This window comes from Peromyscus leucopus, chromosome 1 (assembly GCF_004664715.2).
Source record: "Peromyscus leucopus breed LL Stock chromosome 1, UCI_PerLeu_2.1, whole genome shotgun sequence".
NCBI classification, from domain to species: Eukaryota; Metazoa; Chordata; class Mammalia; order Rodentia; family Cricetidae; genus Peromyscus; species Peromyscus leucopus.
Genome location: NC_051063.1, coordinates 147,342,812 through 147,365,827, shown reverse-complemented (window position 1 = coordinate 147,365,827; position 23,016 = coordinate 147,342,812). Strand labels below are relative to the sequence as shown.

Below are 23,016 nucleotides of genomic sequence, written 5' to 3'. Positions count from 1 at the left end.
TGAGGCAGGACCGTGAACAGCCCTGGCTGGGAGTGAACACTTAACAGGTGCCGGGACGCCCAGGGCCGTGGACACTGGCAGCAGGCCTTGCTGGGAATCTACGGGAGGCATCCTAAAAGGAACAACGCGGGAACCATCGTTTGCCATCCCCAGACAGCAAAGAGGGCTGGGCGAAGCCTGGTTGAATACATATGCCAGAAGGGCTGCCCAGGAAAGGGGGTGGGGCTTTGCCGGCATCTCAGGCATAGGGATAGCTGACCTTGGCTGCAGAAATAGTGAGCATTTTATAGGATTTGTTAGTGACTGCCGGGCTAGAAAAACCTCACTTTTCTTGTTTGTTTGTTTTTCTTTGCTTCAGACACGGCACCCGCTGTGCGGGAGAAGTCGCTGCTTCGGCCAACAACTCCTACTGCATCGTGGGCATAGCGTATAACGCCAAGATAGGAGGTAAGGCAACCCGGGAGCTAGGAACACAGGGGCCGGGGGCTGCGTAGAGGACGCCCCCCTGTGGTGGTCCGCCGCCTCGGGTCCTTTGGCCTGGGCGTAGGCTTGGCCTGAAGCGGCAGCCAGGCTGGTAGGTGGGTCTCAGGCTAGGAGCTGCTTGCCATTTTCCTGCCGTCGGAGGTCCCATTGGAAGGGAATTCTCTCGGCCTTGCCACCCTGGCCCCTGACTCACCTCCACCATCCCCTGGACCCTTTGACAGGCTTCCGTGGCTCCCTGTCTGGTCCCAGACACGCTTGCTTGCTTCTCTGTTGGCTCAGTTTCCTGTTGCAGTGCAGCCACCTCCTGTTTCTGTATTTGGTGAAGTGCTCCCCACCAGTCAGTCACCCCTCTGCCGCCACCTTATTGCTGGTGGAGATGGTGTTTCCGGGGCCTGACCTCGGCTGTGTGTGGCTTTCTTATGCAGTTCCTCGCGTTGGTAAGTCAAGCTGCCTTTGCTAGCATGAGGCTTTGGAGCAAAGAGTGCCGTGCCTTCCTGTGCCCCAGTGGAGCCTGGCAGTGAGATACCACAGTTGCCAGGTATTCTGAAGTGCCCCCTAGGTGCATAACACTGAGCAGTGGGGTGGAGGAAAGGGTGCCAGGCAGCCTCATGGACTGCTTGGGGGGCTTATCCATGTCTCTGTTGGAAGAACAACTGCTTGCTCAGACGGCAGCTGCTGGCTTCCTTGGGTGGGGGTGAGGAGGGCTGCAACTTCATCAGCATCACCTGCAAAGAACATGAGGTGTGAAGACTGGATCAGGGATTTCCTGCATCACCCAGTCCTTGGATTTTTTGAGTTTTGAGTAAGTGAGTCCCAAGTGTTTCCTGAATTAGGAACTCAACCTGCCTTTCTTTGAAGTGTCTGGGATTTGTCATTTGGTATCAGGTCTCGGGTCTAAGCCCACTCACACACTCCACTGCCTGTGTATTCTTGGACAACTTATATATCCTCTGTGAGCCTAAGTATGGCAGGGAAGTGTAGCTGGATTTTTTCCCATGTCCCGCCTGGCCTGCAGTCGGGATAAATCTCTCACCCACAGTCCCGCAGCCTTTTATAAAATAATCACACAGAGGCTTAATATTAATTATAACTGCTCGGCCATTTGCTCAGCCTTATTACTGACTAGCTCTTACACTTAAATTAACCCATAATTCTTATTTATGTTTAGTCACGTGGCTTGATACCTTTTCTCAGTTCTGTCTTGTCATCTTGCTTCCTCTGTGTCTGGCTGGCTGGTGACTCCTGACTCAGCCTTCCTGTTCCGAGCATTCTCCTTGTCTGCTTATCCCGCCTATACTTCCTGCCTGGCTACTGGCCAATGAGCATTTTCTTTATCAACCAATCAGAGCAACACATTCACAGCATACAGAGCGACATCACCCATCAGGGCAGTGGCTGCCTCCCAGGTTTGATACGGCAATAAAACCAGATACCACATTTGTAGGCGCTGCCTCTGAGCTCATCTCCAAGGGAGCTGCCGGGTCCTCCCTTCTCCTGTTGCGACTCTCACATAACCAAAACAATGCATCCCACTTTGAGTGAGCAGGTAGACCCCACTGTTCGGGTGGTTCAGGCCTGGCCCCTCCAGGTCCCTAGTCTGACAGCATCAGTGACAGCTGATGTCTACTGGAGACGCAGCTTCCTTGCGTCACCTCAGGCCCACCAACCAGACCTGCAGGTTCTCGGGGAGTTTGTCTGGCAAGGGTAGCTTGTGAACACTGGCCTCAAGGACCCTTTGGGGCCATGCAAGTGGGTGAGAGTGTAAGGACACCTCAGTGGAAGCAAGGCTTATAAAGACCTGCCCAGAGGAGCCGCACAAGTATGGCCTGCTGTCCTTGGGTGGTTCTACTCTATCCTCATTGCAAAATTATGCCTCTGAACTTCCCAGAGTCTGGAGAGAGAGTACCTCCCATGTGGGGCTGGGAGCAAGAATGTTTTAAAAATTAATTTATTGAACATCTTCAAGCACGTACTGCATGTATAACTCTGGGCAGCCACTGAAGGGGAGAAGAAGATGCCAGACATAATTAGGAGCCTCCAGGAGCTCAGCATGCCTTTGGGATGAATAGGACTGCCTAGAAGTCAGTACGAGACCAAGTACTGCAATGAGACGGGCAGGCGGAGCTTGGGAGGGCAGAAACAGGAGGTCTGGCTGGATCCTGACCTGGAGGCTTGGCTGCAAACAGGGGGTTCCAAGGAGACCAAGAAATGAGCAGCATGGAGCTGGGAGGAGCCGGACTACCTAGGGCCGGGACAAGGAGCAAGGCTGAGTACAGGAAAACAAATGTGAGATAGCCTGTCCTTAACCCAAGGGACACATGGTAGCCAGTGTCCCCAAAGCTGGCATGTACAACTTCAGTTTGCACAGAGATGGCCACCTTTTCTGACGGCCCCTCCCCTGGCACCCACCACTGGGCAGGGCAGTTTTGGAGCACCCCAGACATAGGGCGATCACCCTCTCTGAGGATTTTGTTGTTGTTGTTTTGAGACAGGGTTTCTTTGGGTAGCTTTGGAGCCTGTCCTGGAACTCACTCTGTAGCCCAGGTTGGTCTCTAACTCACAGAGATCTGCCTGCCTCTGGCTCCCAAGTGCTGGGATTAAAGGTGTGCACCACCACGGCCTGGCCTCTTCTCTGAGTTTTACATGCACATGGCCTGCAATTTCCATGCAGTGCCTCTGGGCCGACCATGGGACTAAACCTTCCTATGTTTGTCTGTGTTTTTCAGTTGTTGCTCGGGAGAGTAAAATGTGTATCCTAACCTGCCTCAGTCTCTCTGGAATAAGCCACATACAAATCATGTGTAATGTAATGAAATAATCTAAAACAGATTATTTCATTTCATGCTCACTCTCGTGCTTCCAGTGGACGTTTCATGTGTGCGCATTGCTATTACTTGTTAGTTTTTATTTTGTTACACCATCTCACTACCTAGCTCTGGCTTGCCTGTAAGTCACTGTGTAGCCCAGGTTGACCCCTGTGAGTGCTGAGATTGCTGGTGTGTGTGACCCGACTCAGCTTTAAATACTAAAGGCAGCTCATGGAAAGGTATACTGCCTAGATATGCAGGGTTTCTTAAACTTTATGCTTTCTGTATTCTCCACCTGTAGAATTAATTTTTTGAAATAGGGTCTCAGTCAGTAGCCTAAACTGGTCCGTAGCTTTGTATAGCTCAGGCTAGCTTCAAACTTATGGCAATTATCCTAGTTCAGCCTCCCAAGTATTAGGACTAAAGGATTAAGTCACTGTACTCTAGAGAATTTTTTAAAGATTTTTTTGAAGTTCAAGTATACTGGTGAGAAATTCCCTTAGAATTTATTTGAAAGTGTCTTTTTAAAAACTACTTAATAAATTTAGTTTGTGGGTTTATGCCCATGTATACAGAGGTCAGAGGAAAACCTGGGGGAGGCAATTCTTTCCTTCCACCATGTACGTCCCAGGGATCACATTCCGGCTCTGAAGGTGGTCTTTGTCTTCATTTTGGAAAGAAGTTGTGCTGGACAGGATTCTAGCGGGCCGCTTTCGGTGTTTCAAAGATGTCGTTCCGAGCTCTCCTGCCCGCCATCGTTTCTGATGGTGAGTCAGGCTTTATCCTCACTGCTGCCTCTGCTACTGTGTGATCTGTTCCTGTGGAGGCCTGATGATGGTTTCCCTAATTATTATTTCCCTGTGACTATAATGGCCTTGTGTGTAATTTTCTTTCTATTATTCCAGCATGGACTTTGCTGTTTCTCAATGAGTCTCTCTGTCTCTCTGTCTCTGTCTCTGTGTGTGTGTGTGTGTGTGTGTGTGTGTGTGTGTGTATAAAAGAAAAAGTCAGTGTTCAAGTGTTTTTAAGTGGCAGTCACTAGGCTGCTCCACACACTTCATAGGTCACTGAGGCTCTGTTCTTATTTAAAAATCTTTGTGTCTCTGTTTGCTTTTAATTAGATGATTAGTGTCATGCTGTCTCTGAGTGTGCCTCCTTTTTATTGTATCCAGTCTGTTTTTAATTCCATGCAACTACCAAGTTTTAGTCATCATAGTTTTATGTCTTATATTTTCAGTTTGCCTTATTTTTTTTTTAACCATCTCTAAATCTTCCTTGAGACTCCCCACATCTTCACTCTTTCTAAGTATCTTTCTCAAACTCTCTGGCATGGCAGAGAGTTACTACAGAGCCTTCTGGACTAGATCCAGTGTCCCAGACATGTTTATGTTCCTAATGATTAAGTCTACTCTTCACAATGGTTCACATATTCTTTTATTTGCATGTTTAGTTATTTTTATTGTATCATTATATAACAAAATTTATTATACAATAAAAATCATCTATATTGTAGAATTTAGAGCCTGTTGGATTTTTTTTCTAATACTGTAAAGCTTTGTTATAGCAGTGATTAAAGTTTGAGTTTTGAGAGACTTATTCATCCTTTCCCAGGCGTCTTTGCCAGGAACATAGTTTTGCTCTTGCACCGTGACTTTCTGGTATTTCAGCGGGAACCTGCAGTCCTGGAGTGCACAGTGCTTGGAGCATCTGCACAGCTCACCCTGGCTTGTACCCATTGTCTTCCCTCTAGACTTGCATGTTTTTAAGAAGAACGTTGCCTAGACACATATTTTTCAGGGATCTGCCGAAGGATGGAGTGAATGTTATGTCTTTCCCCATAGCTGTGTCCTTTCTGAGGTTCCTACTGTTTCTCAAAATCTGTGTCCTGTCACGACTGACTTCTGGCCTTTGGCAGAGCCAGGGAGAGCCCCTTGGGTTGAGGAAATCCATCTAAACTTGGACACCCACGATAGTGTGAGCTGGTCAACCACTAAACCCTTGTCTATCTCTGCCCTCTTCTGGTTGATTTCTGATGCCCTTGAAAATGCACTTGTGTTTCCCAGGGTCTGGGATGATTATCTGTGAAGAGGTGGTGGACTACGATCCCGTCTACTCTTACTGAAACTAAAACTTAGAACTCATATCTTTGGTTTTTTTGTTTGTTTGTTTGTTTGTTTGTTTTTAACCTAGTAGAGTACACATTTGTTAGCCTTTGCCACGGGACAACCATCTCAAAGCGTAATTTCTTAAACAGTAAACGTCTGTCGTATAGCAGACTGTGACTACACTAAATGGTTCAGGCTCAGGGTCACTCTCCAAGGTGTAGTCAAGTTGTGGGCTGTGTCTGGGATCTGAATGCTTTACTGGGGCATCCACTCTCAAGATGGGCTGCAAGTGCTCTTGGTGAGAGGCCTTTACTCTTGGCTGGGGGTGCTGGTTCTTCGACATAAATACCTTTCCTCGGGATGGTTTTAGTGTCCTCACAGCGTGGGAGCTAGCTTCTCTCACTGCAGTTGATTCTTCTATGACCGAGTCCCAGAAGTCACACACGTCAGCTTTATTCTACTCGTCGGAAATGCATCGCTATACCCCAAAGGGAGAGGAAGTTGGTTGCACCTTTTGAAGAGAAAAGTGGCAAAGCGTTTTCAGACTTAGTTGAAAATCACCACAGATAGACTCTTAAAAAACAAAACAAAACAAAACTGCCTATTTGTCCAAATGGAGTAAATTTTACTAACTTCTTTGTAAAACTGTATGTTTCTTGTAAGTTTTATCACATAAAAATAACTAAAGGAAACAGTGAGTCAATCCAAATTATATCTTATGAAACGAGTTTCCCCAGTCGCCAACACCCCTGGCCAGATGTCCATTAGGTGTGCCACCTATGTTCAGGAGAGATTAATATTCCCAGGGACCAATAGAGACAGTGTTTTAGAGAGTGAAGCCCTAGTGTGCTTAACCCATAGTCTCTGATGTATTTCATTTTAGAAGATTTTAATTTTTTATTAAGTTCTTGAGCTACACATGGATGATTTGTGTTCTTTTTCTATGTGTAACATTCCAATAAAAACCTGATGAAATTTTTATAATGTCAAATGTGTTTGTCTTCCTTTTGTGACTCTAGAGTTTGGAATCAAACTTGAGAAAAGCCCATGAAAATAAAATTGGTTCTCTTGTGCTTCCTCTGAAAATGTAGGTCTTAGGACAATAATTTAGCCAAGAGCTTTAGTGGAATTTTCTTTTATTTTTACCTCCTTATTCCTATGGAATTTTTTTCTGTCAATAGTGAGTATGAAGGAGAACCTGACATCATCCCCTCACAGATTGCTGTTCAGCTTAGGGGTGCATACTGCATCCCACGTGTATACAGGCTCCCCCTATGGTTCCGTACTCTGTCTGTAAGGTCTATCAATGCCATCATTATTATTTGGAGAGTTCTTTTCGATAACTAACAGGACGAATTTTCTCTTAGAGTCCTTTATCAAAAATGTTCCTGCTATTCTTGTACATTTTCTTTTTCAGATGAACTTGAGAGTCTCCTTGTCATGAAATTTCCTGTTGGGGTTTAGATTACTTTGGGGGAGAATTGACATTCTTACAATAAATGGGTCTTCCCACTCAGGGAGCATCATGGTAGGTTTCTATATTTTTAGACTGTTTTAAAAGTTTCACTTAAGAAGTTTTATCACTTTCTCCATATGGAACTTTCATGCTTAATTAGATTTATGTTGGGGTTGATATTTAATATATATTTATAATCAGTCATTATGGAAGCGGATATAGGAAAGGTATTGGTTGTTGTTTTTGTCTGCCTTGTTTGAATGCTATGGGTGCTATGAGGTTTTATGGCTTTTCTATCTGTAAAGAGCAGGCACCTGTGGAGACAGTGGCAGGCTGTCTCTAATACTGGTGACTCATTTCTTCTTTGTGCCTTATATCAATATATAGGGACTCCGGATAATTACCGAATGGCCGTGGTTTATGGGTTCTATTATCATATGTGATGCATACAGGAATAGTATTAAGCCATTTGTGGCTCTCTTTTGTAAGTCTCCTGTTGTTGGACATTGTCAAATTGAGACAACTATATTTTATTCCTGGATTTCTGAGAGTTTTGATTAGGAGTGGATATTAAATTTTATTAGATGCTCCTTTAAAAGACATCCCCAGAGATGACTATATTCTTTCTTACATGTGCCATTTAGTCTGTGTGGTGTAGTGACGTACATTAATGTATATATTTCTTTCCTTCCTGGAATAAATTCTGCTTGATCACAGTATTGTTCTTTCAGTACACAGCTGCATTCGGTTGTTGATATTTTGTGTGTGGTTTTGTATCTTTGTAAAATAGATTAGACCACAGTTCCTGTTTGGGTGTCACTTAGGGTGGTCTGGTGGGATGAGTTAGGGAACTCTGTCCCCTGCTCTGAAGCGGTTCCTATCAGGGGCGTGGCCTGACTTGCTGGTAGCGGTAGATTGACCAGTCATTCTGTGTGGTTATGGTCACTGTTGGTGTGGGCTTTTTATTCTCCTTGAGGGTCTTTCTATAAAAACCACTCATTTCTCCAGAGGTTCAATCTGACATAAACGTAATATATTCTCATAATTTAAAGGTATTTTTTAATTTATAGTTGTTCCTGAATTTATTTATGATATCTGGTTTTCCCCTTGATCAGTGATAGATGGTTCTTTCCTGTAAAAAAGGTTTTTTTCAGACAACTAGAGTTTTTTAATTGAATTTTTAATTGTTTTTTTATACATTTTTTACTGTTTCATGAATTTCTACCTTTCCTTGTTTGTTAATGCCTTTATCTTACCTTCATTATTGTTTGTTCCTAGCTCCGTGAGGAACACTTGTCAGGTTTTAAGTTTAGCATTTTCTATGTGCTAATGAATGAATGAATGAATGAATGAATGCCACCTACGTGTTCTCCTTGACCCCTTTTACTGGCTTAATTAGACCATGCTGTTACTGCTACTTATTTCTGAGTACTGTTTAATTATTGTTTTTATTTATTATTACTGTGCATGTGTGATGAGGTATGGGAGTGCTCAGCACATGTGTGGAGGTCGGAGGGCAACACTCAAGCTGGTTATGTTTCTGATGTGACTTCCTGGGATTGAACCCAGGTCTTTGGGCTGGGCAGCAGGTTCTTCGGCCGAGCTCTCCTGGCACTCCATTTCTAAATACTTTTGACTTTTCTCTTTAAGCCCTGAGTTATTTAGAAGAGCCTTGTAAAACTTTCTAACTGGATAAATCCTTTTGTTCCTTCCTTGCTGATGTTTTAGCTGCTGCTGTAGGCGGCAAAAATTCTCCGGTTAGCAGGTGTGCCTGCCTACCAGCTCTGGGGGTACCTGTGTTTGGTCTGTACCTCACCGGGTTGTTTTGAACTTGCATTCACAAATCAAAGGATTTTATGTAAATTAGAATATGCAAGAGTTGGAGTTACTCCTGAAAAACTGGAGGCTTTGGCCATGCAGGGCCTCATCTCTCAAGGCAACAGTCACTGGCAGCTGCGTGGTGGCCATTCCTAACTCAAGGGGAAGTTCCCCCACCCAAGTCCCGAACTTGTTAATAAAACTGGACACTTTGTCCCTTGATCTTGCCTTCCAGGTGCCTTTAGAAATGTGCATTTGTCACCAGAGTGTTGGATCAATCTATTGAAACATTTCTGGAGACTTTCTTAAATTCCTTTGACAACTTCAGACACACACACACACTATATGTGTGTGTGTGTGTGTGTGTGTGTGTGTGTGTGTGTGTGTGTGTGTTGCGTTCTGATTAATCTCACCCCCCCCATCTCCCTCACACTTCTCCCTATAAATCATTTCCCTCATTCATATCTTTTGGTTTTGTTCTGTGGCCCATTGAATTTAACCAGGGACATTTATGTGATCATGGGTTTGGAACTACCCACTGAAAACAATGACTCCCATTGTTCTCTAGAGCGTTTCAGTAGCCAGTAGCTCAGCGGGAAGGGAAAGGATCCCATGAGCTCCTCCCATATCCAGGACACATTATTGACAGGGCCAGTCTTGTGCAGGTCCAGTGGTGGTAACAGTGGTGGTAACAGGATCCACCATGAGTTTGTGATTGTAATAGCTGCGTGAAGCCAAGAAGATGGCATTTAGCAGACCTTCCCCCGTCTTCTGGCTCTTACATCTGTCCCACCCCCTCTCCCGTAATGTTTTTTGACTTTAGAGGGGGTGGCATAAATGTCTTATTTGCAAGTAAGCACTCATCTATCACTTATTCTTGACACCCTGGGAAGCTATGAGTTTCTGCATTCACTGCCATTCACTGCAAAGAGGCCTCTCTGATTAAGAATGAGGTAGCATTTGTCAATGGGTATAATTATAGATGCTTACAAGGCAGCTTGACACTATTATCAGTTTAAACAACAGTAGAAAGTTCCTCCTAGAGCCTGTAGCTCCCCTGGCCATGTGTTCTTGACTAGGTTTATAAGTATTGGGTAAGAGTTCCCATAGGCTAACGCTGAAGACCATGCATCTGGTTATAAGATATAAAGAAATCAAGCAAAAAATGGAGCTGGAAACTTCTTCCCCACTAGCTAGATTTCACAATGCTGAAATGGGCTAAGCAGTGTACTGAGGAAGAAAAAGTATCAGTGATCCTACCTAGAAGCGAATCCTATGAGTTTCACTACCAGCCTGGCAGTCGAGATGGTCCTGCTTGTGCAGTAATGGCCTGATGGTAATGGAGGTAACCAACTACTCTCTGCTTGGCTTGGGGTTCACTCCACAGCAAGGAGCTCATGCCTGGTATTATGCCTTCCTTTTTATCTCCCTGATCTGTTTCTGAGAAAGGCAGTGGTTCTCTATGACAGTTACAGACTTGTCAATTTCTTTATGCTTTTGCTGTATATCTTTTACATTTATGTTACAAGTGATATAGAAAATCTGTCTTCTTAGTGTATTGGATCTTCAATTGGTATAAAAAATAATGTCTTGATTTTTTGCCTTTAATTGTACTTTGGCTAATATTAATATTTACACACTGGCTAGATTATTTTATTGTAACTTTTATTGTACATTTCTCATCTTTTTTTTTACCCGTGATTTTGGAAGTAGAACATAACTGAATTTATTATTTTAAACGTAAGAGTCTCTTTGAAGAGGGAGTTTGATATATTCACACATATGCTGATTTCAAATATATTTGGATTTATTTCTGCTGTACTTTATTTTCACAAATATAATTCTCTCATAGCACAGCCTTACATTTTTTATAGATATAATTTCTTCTATACAATTTTTTTTTGTTTTTTGTTTTGATAGTATGAGAGAGTGAACTCAGAGCCTTGCATATGTTAAGCAAATGTTCTCACCACTGGGGTTCATACTGAGCCTACCTCTTCTTAATTTTTATGTTCTGGTTCTGTCCGACTCCCGAGTCATGTGTGTTTTCATTTCTTCAGTGTCAACATTCAGCAGCGCTCATGCTCTTCTAAACAAAGCAAGGGCCTCCACATAGCCCTGCTTCCCTTACCATCGTTTCCTGGCCCCTCACCTTATCCAGATTCTTACTCTGTATTATTTATAATAAATTTACATCACATATCAACAATTATGTGCACTTAACTATAAAGACTTGACTCTTTCTTTGATGGCCATTGTTTCTTAGCTTTTTCTTTTATATGAATTTTTAAATTTTTACTATTTTGTTAAGTATTCTGATTTGTTTAATCAGAATTCTTTGAAACATAATTTTGAATGTTTGCTATACACATGGGTGGTTATACAAATTGTAAACTTTTGTGAGTCTTTGAAATCTAAAAATTTTATTTTCTTTCTACAAAATTGATTGAAATTTTTATTTTAAATTCAAACTCAAATCTCAAAACATTGTCCCTTGGTCTTCCCCATTCAGGGTTGCCGGTAGAAGTTTTCTCTGTCTTTGGTCCCTTCCTCCACTCGGAATGTTACCTTCTATGATGTTAGTATGTTATTCTGGCTCTCTTTTCATGACTGCTTGTGTGGTCCACTTTTTCCCCTATCATTTCACTTCAAATCTTCCTAGATTGGTTATATTCACATTAAGTGTCTTGTAGAGATTATATATCCAAGCATGGATTTTTAAACCTACACTACCAATCTATGACTTTTAACTACTTTATTTTGACCACTTATATTTAATGTCGTTGGGGCTTAAGTCTTACATTTTGAGTTTTTAAAACTACGTGTATACGTATGTGTCTGTGTGTGGATTTGTACATGGGATACAGTGCCCATGTGGGTTGGAAGAGGTTTTCAGATTTCCTGGAGCTGGAGTTACAGGCTGTTGTGAGCCTCCTGATGTGGATGCTGGGAACCGAACTCAGGTCATCTGCAACAGCAGTACTTGCTCTGTCTGATCACTCCATGCCTGACATTTTATATTTTGTTTCCTGTAACTTTATTTGTCCTTTTCTTTGCCTTCCTGAAGGGTGATTAAGTATTGTTTTTTTCCAATTTGATTTACCTATTGTATGTTTTAATGTATAAAATTACATATAATTTATCCGACTATGAAGAGTTATTTGACAGCTTGAGTGAGGTGTAGACCCCTTGCCCCCCTTTACACCTCACTGCTCCCCCCGTAAAATATGTATAACTGTCTTAATATGTACACATTAGAACCACATCAGACATGTTGGCCTCAGCTATCAAATATGATACTGAAAACTCAAGAGGGGAAGCAGTGCCCAGTGAGCCTGTAATTTTGTGTCTCTTGAAAAACTTAAGCCTCTCCGCCTTTGAGTGCTTTTTCAGCCCTCCCTTCTATGGACGCTGGGGACATCACGATGTGATCTTTGCTGTAGTTCATTTGCTTCCTTCCTGCTGTTCTGGCTGGGTAATTCCTGTGGGTCTGTCTTACATGCCATGCTTTTCCCCGCTCTGTGCCTTGTGTTTGCTGAGCCTGTCGTTTTGATGACAGTGCCTTCAGTTCTCACAGTTCCACTTGATTTTTTTCCTCCTTACGACTTCTGTCTCTCTGCTGATAATTTCCATTGCTTTGTGAATGTTTTCTCATTGGTGTCAAGCATGTTTGCGGTTGCCTGCCCGAACATTCCTGCTGCCTCACACTGTTCCTCCACTGTGGCGTTCCCTTGCAGCTGCATCACTGTTGTGACAAACCTGTACTTGACGTGATGTATGGTTTTTCTGAAGGGGTTTTCAGAAGTGGGGCGTTGGTTTTTCAAGGCAGAGTTTCTCTGTGTAACAGAGTCCTGGAACTCTCTCTGTAGAGCAGGCTGGCCTCAGACTCACAGAGATCCCCCTGCCTCTGCCTCTGGGTGCTGGGATTAAGGGTGTGATGTGTGATTTTCATTAGAAAGTTGTATATTTTGTGATGAGAGTCCAGTCTTGCTTAGGCCTCCTGTCTTAGCTTTCTCTGCCTTGGCTCCAACAGGGAAGGGGGAGCCGCTTCATTCAGGCAGGTAGGTGTGTGCGAGCATCCATGCTCCTCGTCATTCATCCTGGGCATGCTGGCTACTCTCCGTGTGTCATCAGTGACATCTCTGTGAGGACTATGTCATTACTGTGGCCAATCCCCACCAGACCTCCTAACGCAGCTCCAGGGAAGATCAGGGAAGCACCTGGCTGCTGCCTGGTTACAGGTCAAGAGTGGGCTTTTCATGCCTGTGTGACTTCACAGGAAGGGCCTTTGTGTGTGTGTGTGTGTGTGTGTGTGTGTGTGTGTGTGTGTGTGTGTGTGTATGTGTGTGTGTGTGTGTGACCAGAATGATAGAAGTCCTGCTTTCTTCTTGCCAATTTCTGACACCCCTTGGCTTAGGGTGTGTATGTGTGTGTGGGGGGGGCGGTAGTAGTTACTTCTTCACAGGGACAGAGGGCCAGGAATGCCACCCAGTTATGTGGGCTGGTCCTATGTTTTTCCTATGCTATTTGGCTGGGGTAGACCAATTGTTTGGTAAAAATTTCCTGCCGGATTACTCGTCTTCCCTTTTCCTGGTGCTTAAACTGGAGAAACAGAGTTTTTGTTCACTTTTGTTTGTCTCTAGTAATGTTTCTGGTTGTCACGGTCTTCATCACTAGCTCTGGTTTAAATGAGATAAAAACGAAGACAGCAAACCGAGTGTGGTGGTGTGTGCCTGTAATCCTAGCTCTTGAGAAGCTGAGGCAGGAGGATGGAGAGTTCAAGGCCAGCCTGAGGCACGTAGCAGTGTCAGCAGCAGCAGGGGTGGAGACACTTCCCCACACTGTCACCCCAGCAGGCGGGGGAGTCCTTTTTCAGAGTCCTCTACTCTGTCAAAACCGGATCCTCCGCCATGCTGAAGAAGGGATTTTCAGGACAAACGAATATGAAAAAAGTTAAGAGTTTATTAAAAATAGAAAGGCTCTAGGGGAAAGACTAGGCTAACCTGAAAGCGAGTGTGGACTTCTCGGGGAAGGGTTGTCCTGTGTGAGCCTGGTCGTCACTTCTCAGGGAGAGTTGCCCTGACGTGGCTGAGCGGTAGCATTGCGCACTGTTTTGGGGGTTCCCGTGTTACATCTTGAAGGGTTGCTAAGACGTTTTTCCCCCATTCTTTTTGAATAGGATTATAGGGCAGCTCTGGGGATGTGTCAGATGGGATTACAACCTAATAAAAATAAAACCAGAAGCCACTAGGGTTAGGACACGTCATTTTACTACAATTGGGTTTCTCGTGAGATTCCTAGAAAAGTGTGGGTTTACAGTTGGGAAGGGAGAAAGCCTTAAACAAACGTTGCTAACTGTGTTGGAATTCTTGGGTCTCAGCTGGTGAAAGCTTCAGCCAGATTTCTTGGGTGAGGAGTACTAGAGTGCAGACCACAGCCACTGTGAGGACATTCCAAGCCCCACCCTCCTTGCCCTAGCATCCTGCGTCCACAAGTTTTCATCTTTCCATCCTGTCTTAGCAAGACTCTGTCACAAAACAACAAAACAAACCACAAAACACACACAAAAAGAAGATACAGTGGGTCTGGAGAGATGGCTCAGTGGTTAGGAGCGCTGACTGCTCCTCCATAGGACCTCGGTTTGATTCCCAGCACCTACATGACGGCTCACAACCATCTGTATCTCCAGCCCCCAGGGGATACGATTCCCTCTTCTTACTTCTGGGGGTGCTGCATGCACATAGTACACAAGACATACATGTAAGCCAAACACCCATACACACAAATGAAAATTGAAGGAGGAGGAGGAAGATGACGCAAGATCCCACTACCATGTCATTCTTAACAGAACAGGATCCCGAACCAGTCTGCCTGCCTGCCTGCTTTCAGAGTTTCTCTTTGTTTCATGTGCCATCTCCATCCAGGCTCGGGCTTGATGAAGCAAGAAGAATGGAGTGAATAATGTCTATCCCATCTTCCTGGAAACAGGAGAGCTCTGGCTGACTTTAGCAGATGCTATGACATCTTGCGCTGTTTTGTGCACACTGATACTTATTTCGGAGACCCCCTGCCTGCATGCGCTCTCTAATCCCTGTCTTTGGGGGAATCGTCTGGCTCGGAGAGTTTCTTTGGAGACAGAATCCTGCTGTGTTGCCCATGCTGGCTCCAGGCTCTGCATCCTTCTTCCTTGGGCTCTGGAATGCTTGAATTGCAGGCATGAGCCGTGACATCTAGCTGTGTTCCTTTCTAATTTGACGTTTGGCTTTCTTCAGATATTAGCTGGGTTTGGTTGTGTGCTCACAATTGTACTCACAAATTCTCTTGGCTGTGAGTGATTATCAGTCTCCTGGCAGAGGTCTATCTCTGATGGGGGAAAACAGGGACCTGGTGCCGGGAAGGACCTGTCCTTTTGGAAGGGTACTGGGATGGGGATGGGGGGGTGGGGGGCTACCTAGTCTCAGGACATCATCCCCTCTCTCTGGCCTACCGCCATCTCTCACTTGACTCATCTCTGAGCAAGCCCTGTGCTGCCCCCTGCTCAGCCTGCAGGTAGACAGCTGTCCCCCAGGGATGCTTGCGCAGGATCCCTGCTGACCTGGCAGTCCAGGCCTCAGAAGTTTGAGCCCTTGTGGAATTGCTCTCCTCCAAGCAGACTTGTAGCAGGAGCTTTCCTTCTGCTGCCTGCCTCTCATCATCTGTGCTCTCTCGGTTCCTCTGAACACCTTGCATGCCTAATCCAGACCTGAACTTTTCCTTCTCTGCTAGGTTTTAAGTTCTGGGGGTTTGGACCCCGAGGAGAGGTAGACTGTGCATTCAGTTCACCTTTCTGCTTGCTCCAGTCTCTTTAGGATATTATTATTATTATTATTATTATTATTATTATTATTATTATTACTACTACTATTATTATTATAACAGTAGCAGCCATTTCTGACAGCTTTTAATTGCGAATGCACTCCCAAACTCTTCAGCATTCTCTCTACATCGGATCCTCAGAAGGATCCTGTGAGTTGGCGTTATCATGGCCAATTTCACGCCACCGGAAACGGAACTGAGCAGGGAGTGAATTGCCACCTCCAGGGTCAGGCAGTTGCCGAGAGGCAGAGGAAACAGGTGAGCACAGGCCTGATGACCTGAAGGCCGGGTTTTGCCTTTGCTGTCCCAGCTCTTTGACGTTAGGGCACAGTAGTGACAGCCTGAGTCCGCTGCCCCTGAGCCAGCCCAGTGGCCAGAAACAGAAGGGAAGTCCTCAGGCTGTGTGCAAGTACATTGTTGCGTGCATTCCTTCCCGGCGTAACTTGACCTTTCTTCTTCCTCCCAAGCTGAGAAAACGGTAATGGGACCACACAGGAAGGAAGCAGGAAGGGCAGCCCTCCTCTTCCGTGGCTTTCTTTCGTGCTCACTCAACATTTCTCCTCTCCAGCTTGTTAGCCTTCTTCCAGTTCTTCTTAAATTCTACTTTAACAAAGTATTCATTTTGTTTTTAAGATAATCTGACATACCCGGAGATCTCCTCATCTTGTGTGTCCGTTTGTCTGTCTGTTTTTGGTTTTGCCATGCTTCTTCCTCTTGTCTCACCAGCTGTCAGTTGGCACTGGTGTGGGGGGGACTTAGCTGCACCCTTCCAGATGCAGTTTACCCGCCCGTCCAGATCCCCCGGTGTGCGTGGCCCATCCTGCGGGTGTCTGCAGAATGCAAAGCCCTAACTCACATCTGAGGATGTGAGCCTGCAGGATGCCAGCTCCTCCTGGCCACACGCTCCGTTCAGCCTCCTCTGGGGACACAGGTACAGCCTGGGCCGAGGCTGACTTTGCTGTCAGAAATGCCCAGTAGTGTGGGGCAGGCTTTGACCAGCACCTTGCTGTGCTCTTGCTTAATCAGACTCAGACCTCACCCTGCCGCGAGGCACACGCTTCAGGGTCCCCCAGCTTCTGAGAAGCCTCACTAGCTGGGAGGACCAGATCCTGCTCAGGAGCTAGTGGCTCAGGGTGCAGAGCAGGAGAGGACCCCAGGACCCCAGAGTTTGACTGGCACTCTGAAGCAGTGTGCCCTGCTCGGCCTGCCTGCCTGCCTTGTGCGGTTTCTGCTCTGTTCCCTTGTCCTCAGGGAAGGAAAAGTAAACAGCAACAGATTTCTGTTGGCGTTTTCGCTCTACATTTTGATTGGGGAACTAAATCATCGTGATTCCCCCCCCCCTTCATAAACATGAAATGTTAAGTACATAACAACTAAATTAATCTGTGCCCATAAATTGGTTAATTATGTTAATTTTGAGTCACAGAATTCAGTCTCATTAGCGTTTCCATTAAGCAGTTTAGGCTTGCGAGCATTTTGAGGGAACCGTTTAAGCTCCAGATTAATCTTCAAAGCAGAAGGATTTAAAATGCACGGGAGGCTTGGGAGATTGGGTGGATGTGGGAGCCAGTGCTGTCAAGGAAGAGGAGTTCCTGCTTCTCGGTCCTTTATCCCACACATTCTTGTCTAAAGTGCCTGCCTGCTGGGCCTGAAATTCCTAGGCATAGCAGGAGGCTCCTGGGAAAGGAGGGGTAGACAAACCCTGGTGGTCAGAGCCTCCCGAGACAGCTCTGGTGTGCACACACTATAGGACAGGTGAAGCTGACTCCCTCACACCATGGGCTGCCCAGGTCAGAGTTCCTGAGGTAGTCCCCCAGACACTGAGGAGACTCCCATTCCTGGTGACCCCGAGAAGGACAGCCTCTAGCAGAGCCTCAGGCTTAGGGACCAGCTCCAGGGGTGCCTTCATTCACATTCACGGGTGCTCAATGTCTTATTTCCGGTGCCCCCTGGCCTTCTTCAGAGGCCAGCTCAGGGCACGAGTTGCCTTTTCCCCTCTCAGTCACACACTCTATTGGGGCTCCTTGCCTGTGGTGCAGATATGTGGGTGTCCTGGGTGGCTCTTGAGCTTGCTGTCTGCCCTGTGCCCTGAGCGTCCAGCTCTTGCTGAATTCCTAAGTCTCTAGAAAATTCCCTTCTGATCCTAGCCCTTGTTCCCCGTGATGGGGACTATGAAAGAGCCAGGGCGGACAGCAGCTCTCCAGACCAGTGTTTCTCAACCTGTGGGTCATGACCCCTCTGGGAGTTGCATATCAGATATTTACACTGCGATTCATAACAGTAGCAATATTGCAGTTATGAAGTCGCAACAAAATAATTTTATGGTTGGGGGGTCACCACCACATGAGGAACTGTGTAAAAGGGGTGCAGTATTAGGAAGGTTGAGAACCAGGGCTTTAGACAATAGTAATGGCTTTTCTAGTCATCTTTGAGACATCAACAGGACCCAATTATGAAAAGGGAGCATGGTTTGCATTATAACTTAGGTTTGGCAAGGGCATCTGATGAGCAGATGACTGCCACTGATTGCAAAGGTAGCTTGTGACTCACAGCTCCCGAGAGGACAGGCCAGCCTCCTGGGGACGCTCCAAGGTTGATCAGGAGTCAGGAGCAAGGGGAAGCAGAAGATCCATTGCAGATTCCACAGGGAAGATGAGGGGAGGCAAGGGGAGCAGGCTGGGACTGGCTACTTCAGATGACGTCAGCGGGAGAGCGAATGTCCCTAGCCATCTGCTAACTGCCACCCCCACCCCCCCTTAGAGCGGAAATACTGGTGGGATTTCGAGGGCTCAGGAAAGGAAGTTGCAGGTAGGGACTGGATTGCTTGGTTTCCACATGAAAGACCTGCTTTTCTATGGGAGTCATTTACTATGTCTAGAAGTTAGCCAAGGCAGAAAAGGGACGTCTCCTCAGGGTTAACAAGACCTCAAGTGTCAATGCGTCAGAAGGTAGAGTTAACCTGAGAACCTGCTTGGAGAGGAGCCTCATCTTGGTGCAGACATGAAGCCCATGTGTGCGTGCACATGGTATACAAGTCAGCCCACGTGTGTGTGCACATGGTATACAAGTCAGCCCGTGGGTGTGTGCACATGATATATAAGTAAACCCATGGGTGTGTGCACATGGTATACAAGTCACCCCGTGGGTGTATGCACATGGTATGCAGTAGTTTGTTGGCCGCGCTGCCTCAGTCTCTGGGAAGAGATGGAACACTGTGTTGCCAGATCAGGAGTAGCATGGGAGACTGGGAGAGACCTGGCTTTCTGATGATCTACTATGCTCTCGTGTACTTCCTGGGACAATGGCACACTATAGAGAGGTATCTTGACAGCTCTTTAGACCTCAGCTGCCAGGGTCCTTGGAAAAAGGCCGTTATTGGCGAAAATTATAAAGGCCACTCCACGTAGTTAAAAGGAAGATTTATTTAGTGGATGACTTACAAATGAAGGAATGGATAGGTCGCGGGGGTCTGGGGAAAGTGTATCGCAATCCAGCGGTGTTCTCTGGAGCTCTGTACAATCAATCTCCACTATCCAGGGTCCAGGCGCAGAGAGCGCGCCCAGAGCGAGCGCTTGCCCATCCAGCTCTCAGGTTTCCAGCACCTCCCCTCGCCCCGCCTCGTAGGCGTGACAGTTGCCAGAGTCTCAATGGGGGTTGGAGCTTCCAGATCCAAGCTGGAATGGCTACCCACTACAGGCCGTCAGGTGGGACAATTTAGAGATTAAAAAGCTCCAAGGAGATCATGAGACTTGGACAGTTTTGAGGATTTGTGGCCATTGAAAATTCTTTTTATTTTATGTGTGTGAGTGTTTTGCCTGATTATACATATGAGCACCATGTGTGTGCCTAGTGCTCATGGAGGCTAGAAGAGGGCATCGCATCCTCTATACTGGAATTACAGGCAGTTGTGGGCCGGCATGTACCTACCGGGACCCTGGACCCAGGCTGTCTGAGAAAGCAGCCAGTGCCGAGCCACCTCTCCAATCCCACCACCTGTGGCCCTTTTAACAACTGTTGAAACTGTCCCTGCATGGCTGCTCGTGGAATAGAATGAACTATGGTTCCCCTGGAAAACAGACGAACAAACCAACATTTCCCTGTGGATTTACTGGAACAAACTCAGGATTAATGGGTTGGATTTGTTGAGGAGAACTATTTGTCACACCCGGGAAGCTACAATCTCATTTTCCTTGCCGCTGTTCATCGCTCTTGCGCTGCCGCTCATCTGCTAAAGGCAAAATACATTACTGTTCAATAAACAGAAGTGGCCCCAGCATGGCAGCCCCCCTGCCTTCCTCCAGACAGCAGCAGGCAGGCAGGCGAGATGGCTGACTTCTCCTACGGGACGCGTGCGTGCGTGCGTGCGTGCGTGCGTGCGTGCGTGCGTGCGTGCGTGCGTGCGTGCGTGCGTGTGTGTGTGTGTGTGTGTGTGTGTGTTTTATGTTCTTTTTCTTCCTTTTCTCGTTGAGCTCCCCCAGAAAGTAGTTTTCAGGGCAAGTGCCACATCCTGTGCTCTTCACAGGGCCGGCTGTGTGTCCATGTGTTTGCCTTACTTACACAAGCCTGTCGTTCCGAAGGTCACGATGGCGTAAATCAGGAACCGGGAGGAAGGATGGATCACTATCAGAAAACTAGCGTTTTCTTTTAAGTTTACTAAGAGACTTCTAAAAATCATTGATTTCGGCCAGGTTCTCCCAGGGCATTTGGACTGTTAGGTTTAGGGGATCTAAAGGGACTGTGCGCATTATGGAAAGGAGGCGAGCGTGCCCGGTGCGCCCCAGGCTGGCCTTCTAGGGGCCTCTGGACTTACCTTGTGGAGACTGACTCCCATTAGCAGTCTCCTTTTCCACCCACACACAAAGTCACCAGGCTCATCGCATCTGTGTACTCCTCCACCTGGAACCCACAGACCTGCCGTCAGAGTGGAGGGGTCAACCGTGTTTATGTGCAGTCATGCGCTCTGACCCCGCCCGCAGGAGAGCATCCCAGCAGCGAGCTAACAACAGGAGTTAATTTGCCGTCTAAATGATCCGTCCAGATGATTTTTGTCTCCAGCCATTTATAGTAAACGGGCTTTTCTTTTTTTCATTAGAGAGATGGTGGCTGGGTTTCTCCCCGCCACCCTCCTTGGCATTTGCAGAGAGCCATTCCTATTTGAAGCTAATGTTGGAACAGCAGGTTTCTACTGAAAATATTTACCTTTTTTTCTGTTGGCAGCTGTCAGTGCTGGGGAAACAGATGCACTGTTAAAACCTCACTACTCCACACTTACTTCTCACATGCCAGTCAGCCCTCCTCACGATGGAGAGCATTGTGAGTGCCGTGGGGACTCACTCTGCCTGTGTGTCTTCATGTATTTTTGGATGTCTCCTGGCCTCCCATTCTTCCCATTTAGAAACAGGCACCTCACCGTCTATAACCAGCACAACAGCCTTAGAATAGCAGGCTCAATTTCAGCACCAGAACCACAGAACTGGCTTTGGCCACCCATGTGACCAGTGAGCTCTCTTGCCCCGGAGAGCCTGCCACTAACTTTAAAGGCATAAGGAACACTTCCGTTTATGCAGCAGCACTGAGAACCAGGACATCCTGGTCTATTTTCCATTGCTATGACAGATAATCTGAGGCTGGCTAACTTGTAAACGGGTTTCTTTAGCTCTCAGTGTTGGGAGCTTGCAGTTGAGTCTGCACGGTGCCCACTCTGGCAGGGTTCCCTTTGGCTGTGCCACAGGGTGGCAGAGGAGCATTTGCCAGAGAAAGAGACACAGAAAGGACATAGAAGCCAGAGAACAACTCAATGGTCATCTTTCTCTCTTGTCACAGCACCCTCGCTTGAGACTAAGCACAGTTCCACGGGACCTCCTTAAATCCCTGCTGGGGGCAGCGTGCTCAGGAAGCTACCCACCTCCCAGCAGGTGCACACCTTCTCTCTGTCACCACGCTGGAGCTCTGGAACCACAGTCAAGGGCTTCAGCCTGCAGCTTCATTAGCCCTCTCAGTGGTAAACACTGTAGAAAATGGGGACTCAGAGAGGCTGAGTCCACGCCCAAGGTCACACAGATCTGAGAGTCTGGCTGTCTCCCCACTGAGCGGCTCTGCCTTTGTCTGCTGCTGCTGCTAACTTCAGCACAGTCATGGCTGAATGAGCTGACTCCCTGGGCCCAGCATCCCTGAAACAGCCATGGAGCTAAGAAGTGTTGGGCATGCTGACCAGAGCCTGGGGATGGATGGTGCCTCATGGCCGTCTCAGTTCTTCTACCTGGAACCCCAAAAGGAGAAAATACAATGATCCAGTTCCTAGTGCACATGTGCCCTGGCTGGGGTGGCTGGTGAAAGGAATTGATGGAAGGAACTTTACAACAGATGCCCACAAGCCCAGGAGAGGCTTGGGCTTCGTTATGACTAACTTCAAAAGGAAATGAGCACTTAGCATTATTTAAATGAAGAACCTGTGTAGAAAGGGGCGTGGCTTAGTTAGCGAATGCTTTCCGCATGCAAGGCCCTGGGTTCGGTCTCTGGAATTAAATATATATATATATATGAGAAACTTTATAATCTATATAATCAGCAAAGATTTAATTCCCAGGATAGGCAAAAGTAAATACCATGCTATTTAGATATACACGCAAGTATAAAAGCATAATGTTTAAAAGACAGGGGAATGAATAACCCAAAATTCTGAGCAATTTCCTTGAAGTAGCAGGGTGAGAAAAGGTGAACATGGGTCGGACCCTCCCCCTTGTGTCTCATCCTGTTGCTTACATTACACAAAAGCTCATAGGATCCATTGCTTCCTTGGGCTTTATAGCTAGCAGGTATGCAGATGTCCTCCTTCAGAGATATCATATGGTATGTCTTTAGAAAATAGGAAGGAAGTGATTAGTTATTGAAATTATGCCCATTTTTACAGTTAGGAACACTGAGGTTCAGTGGAGTCTAGCATATTAAGTGTGCCAGGTGCTTTTTCCTTCATTTGGCTACCATAGAGCAGGTGACTTCCAGCACTGCCTTAGACAGAAAACCAAGACTTATACCAGTGTCCCTATCTGGTCACAGTTGGCAGCCACAGCAGGGCTCCCACCCATGGCACATCCTTGTGTCTGCCGTGAGGGCCTCCCCTCCCAGCAGCAGGTGACATGGTGTCTGAGTCCCTGTGAGGAGCTGGCCCTGGCGTTTCAGGTAGCAGGGTGATAATGAGTGGAAGGAAGTCAGTGGAGGGCCAAAGAGAAGGCAGATGGAGCCAAGCCGAAACCCATCCCTGCTGCTCATTTTGGAGGCCTCCAGGCTTTGATGGACAGGCTCTTTCTGTGACTCCATCCTGATCCTCCATTGTTGCCTGTGCCCACCTCCCTGACTCTTTTCATGGCTCTGGGAACCACTCTTGGACTTCTGAGATCCTCAACACCTGAGCCCCTCTATTATTATTATTATTTTCAGTAACTCTCTCTGACACCGATTTTGAGTAGAATTCCCACACTTTCAGAGCAGGTGT

At 46.5% G+C, this 23,016-nt stretch overlaps 1 protein-coding gene across 2 annotated transcripts in view; it reads left to right on the top strand.

The window, feature by feature from the left end:
• Pcsk6 (proprotein convertase subtilisin/kexin type 6) overlaps positions 1 to 23,016 on the top strand; it is a 192,111-nt gene that overhangs the window by 72,839 nt on the left and 96,256 nt on the right. For both annotated transcript variants that reach the window (XM_028872818.1, XM_028872817.1), the window contains exon 6: positions 359 to 447. In XM_028872818.1, coding sequence (XP_028728651.1) covers positions 359 to 447 — 89 coding nt within the window. The remainder of the gene's footprint in view (positions 1 to 358; positions 448 to 23,016) is intronic.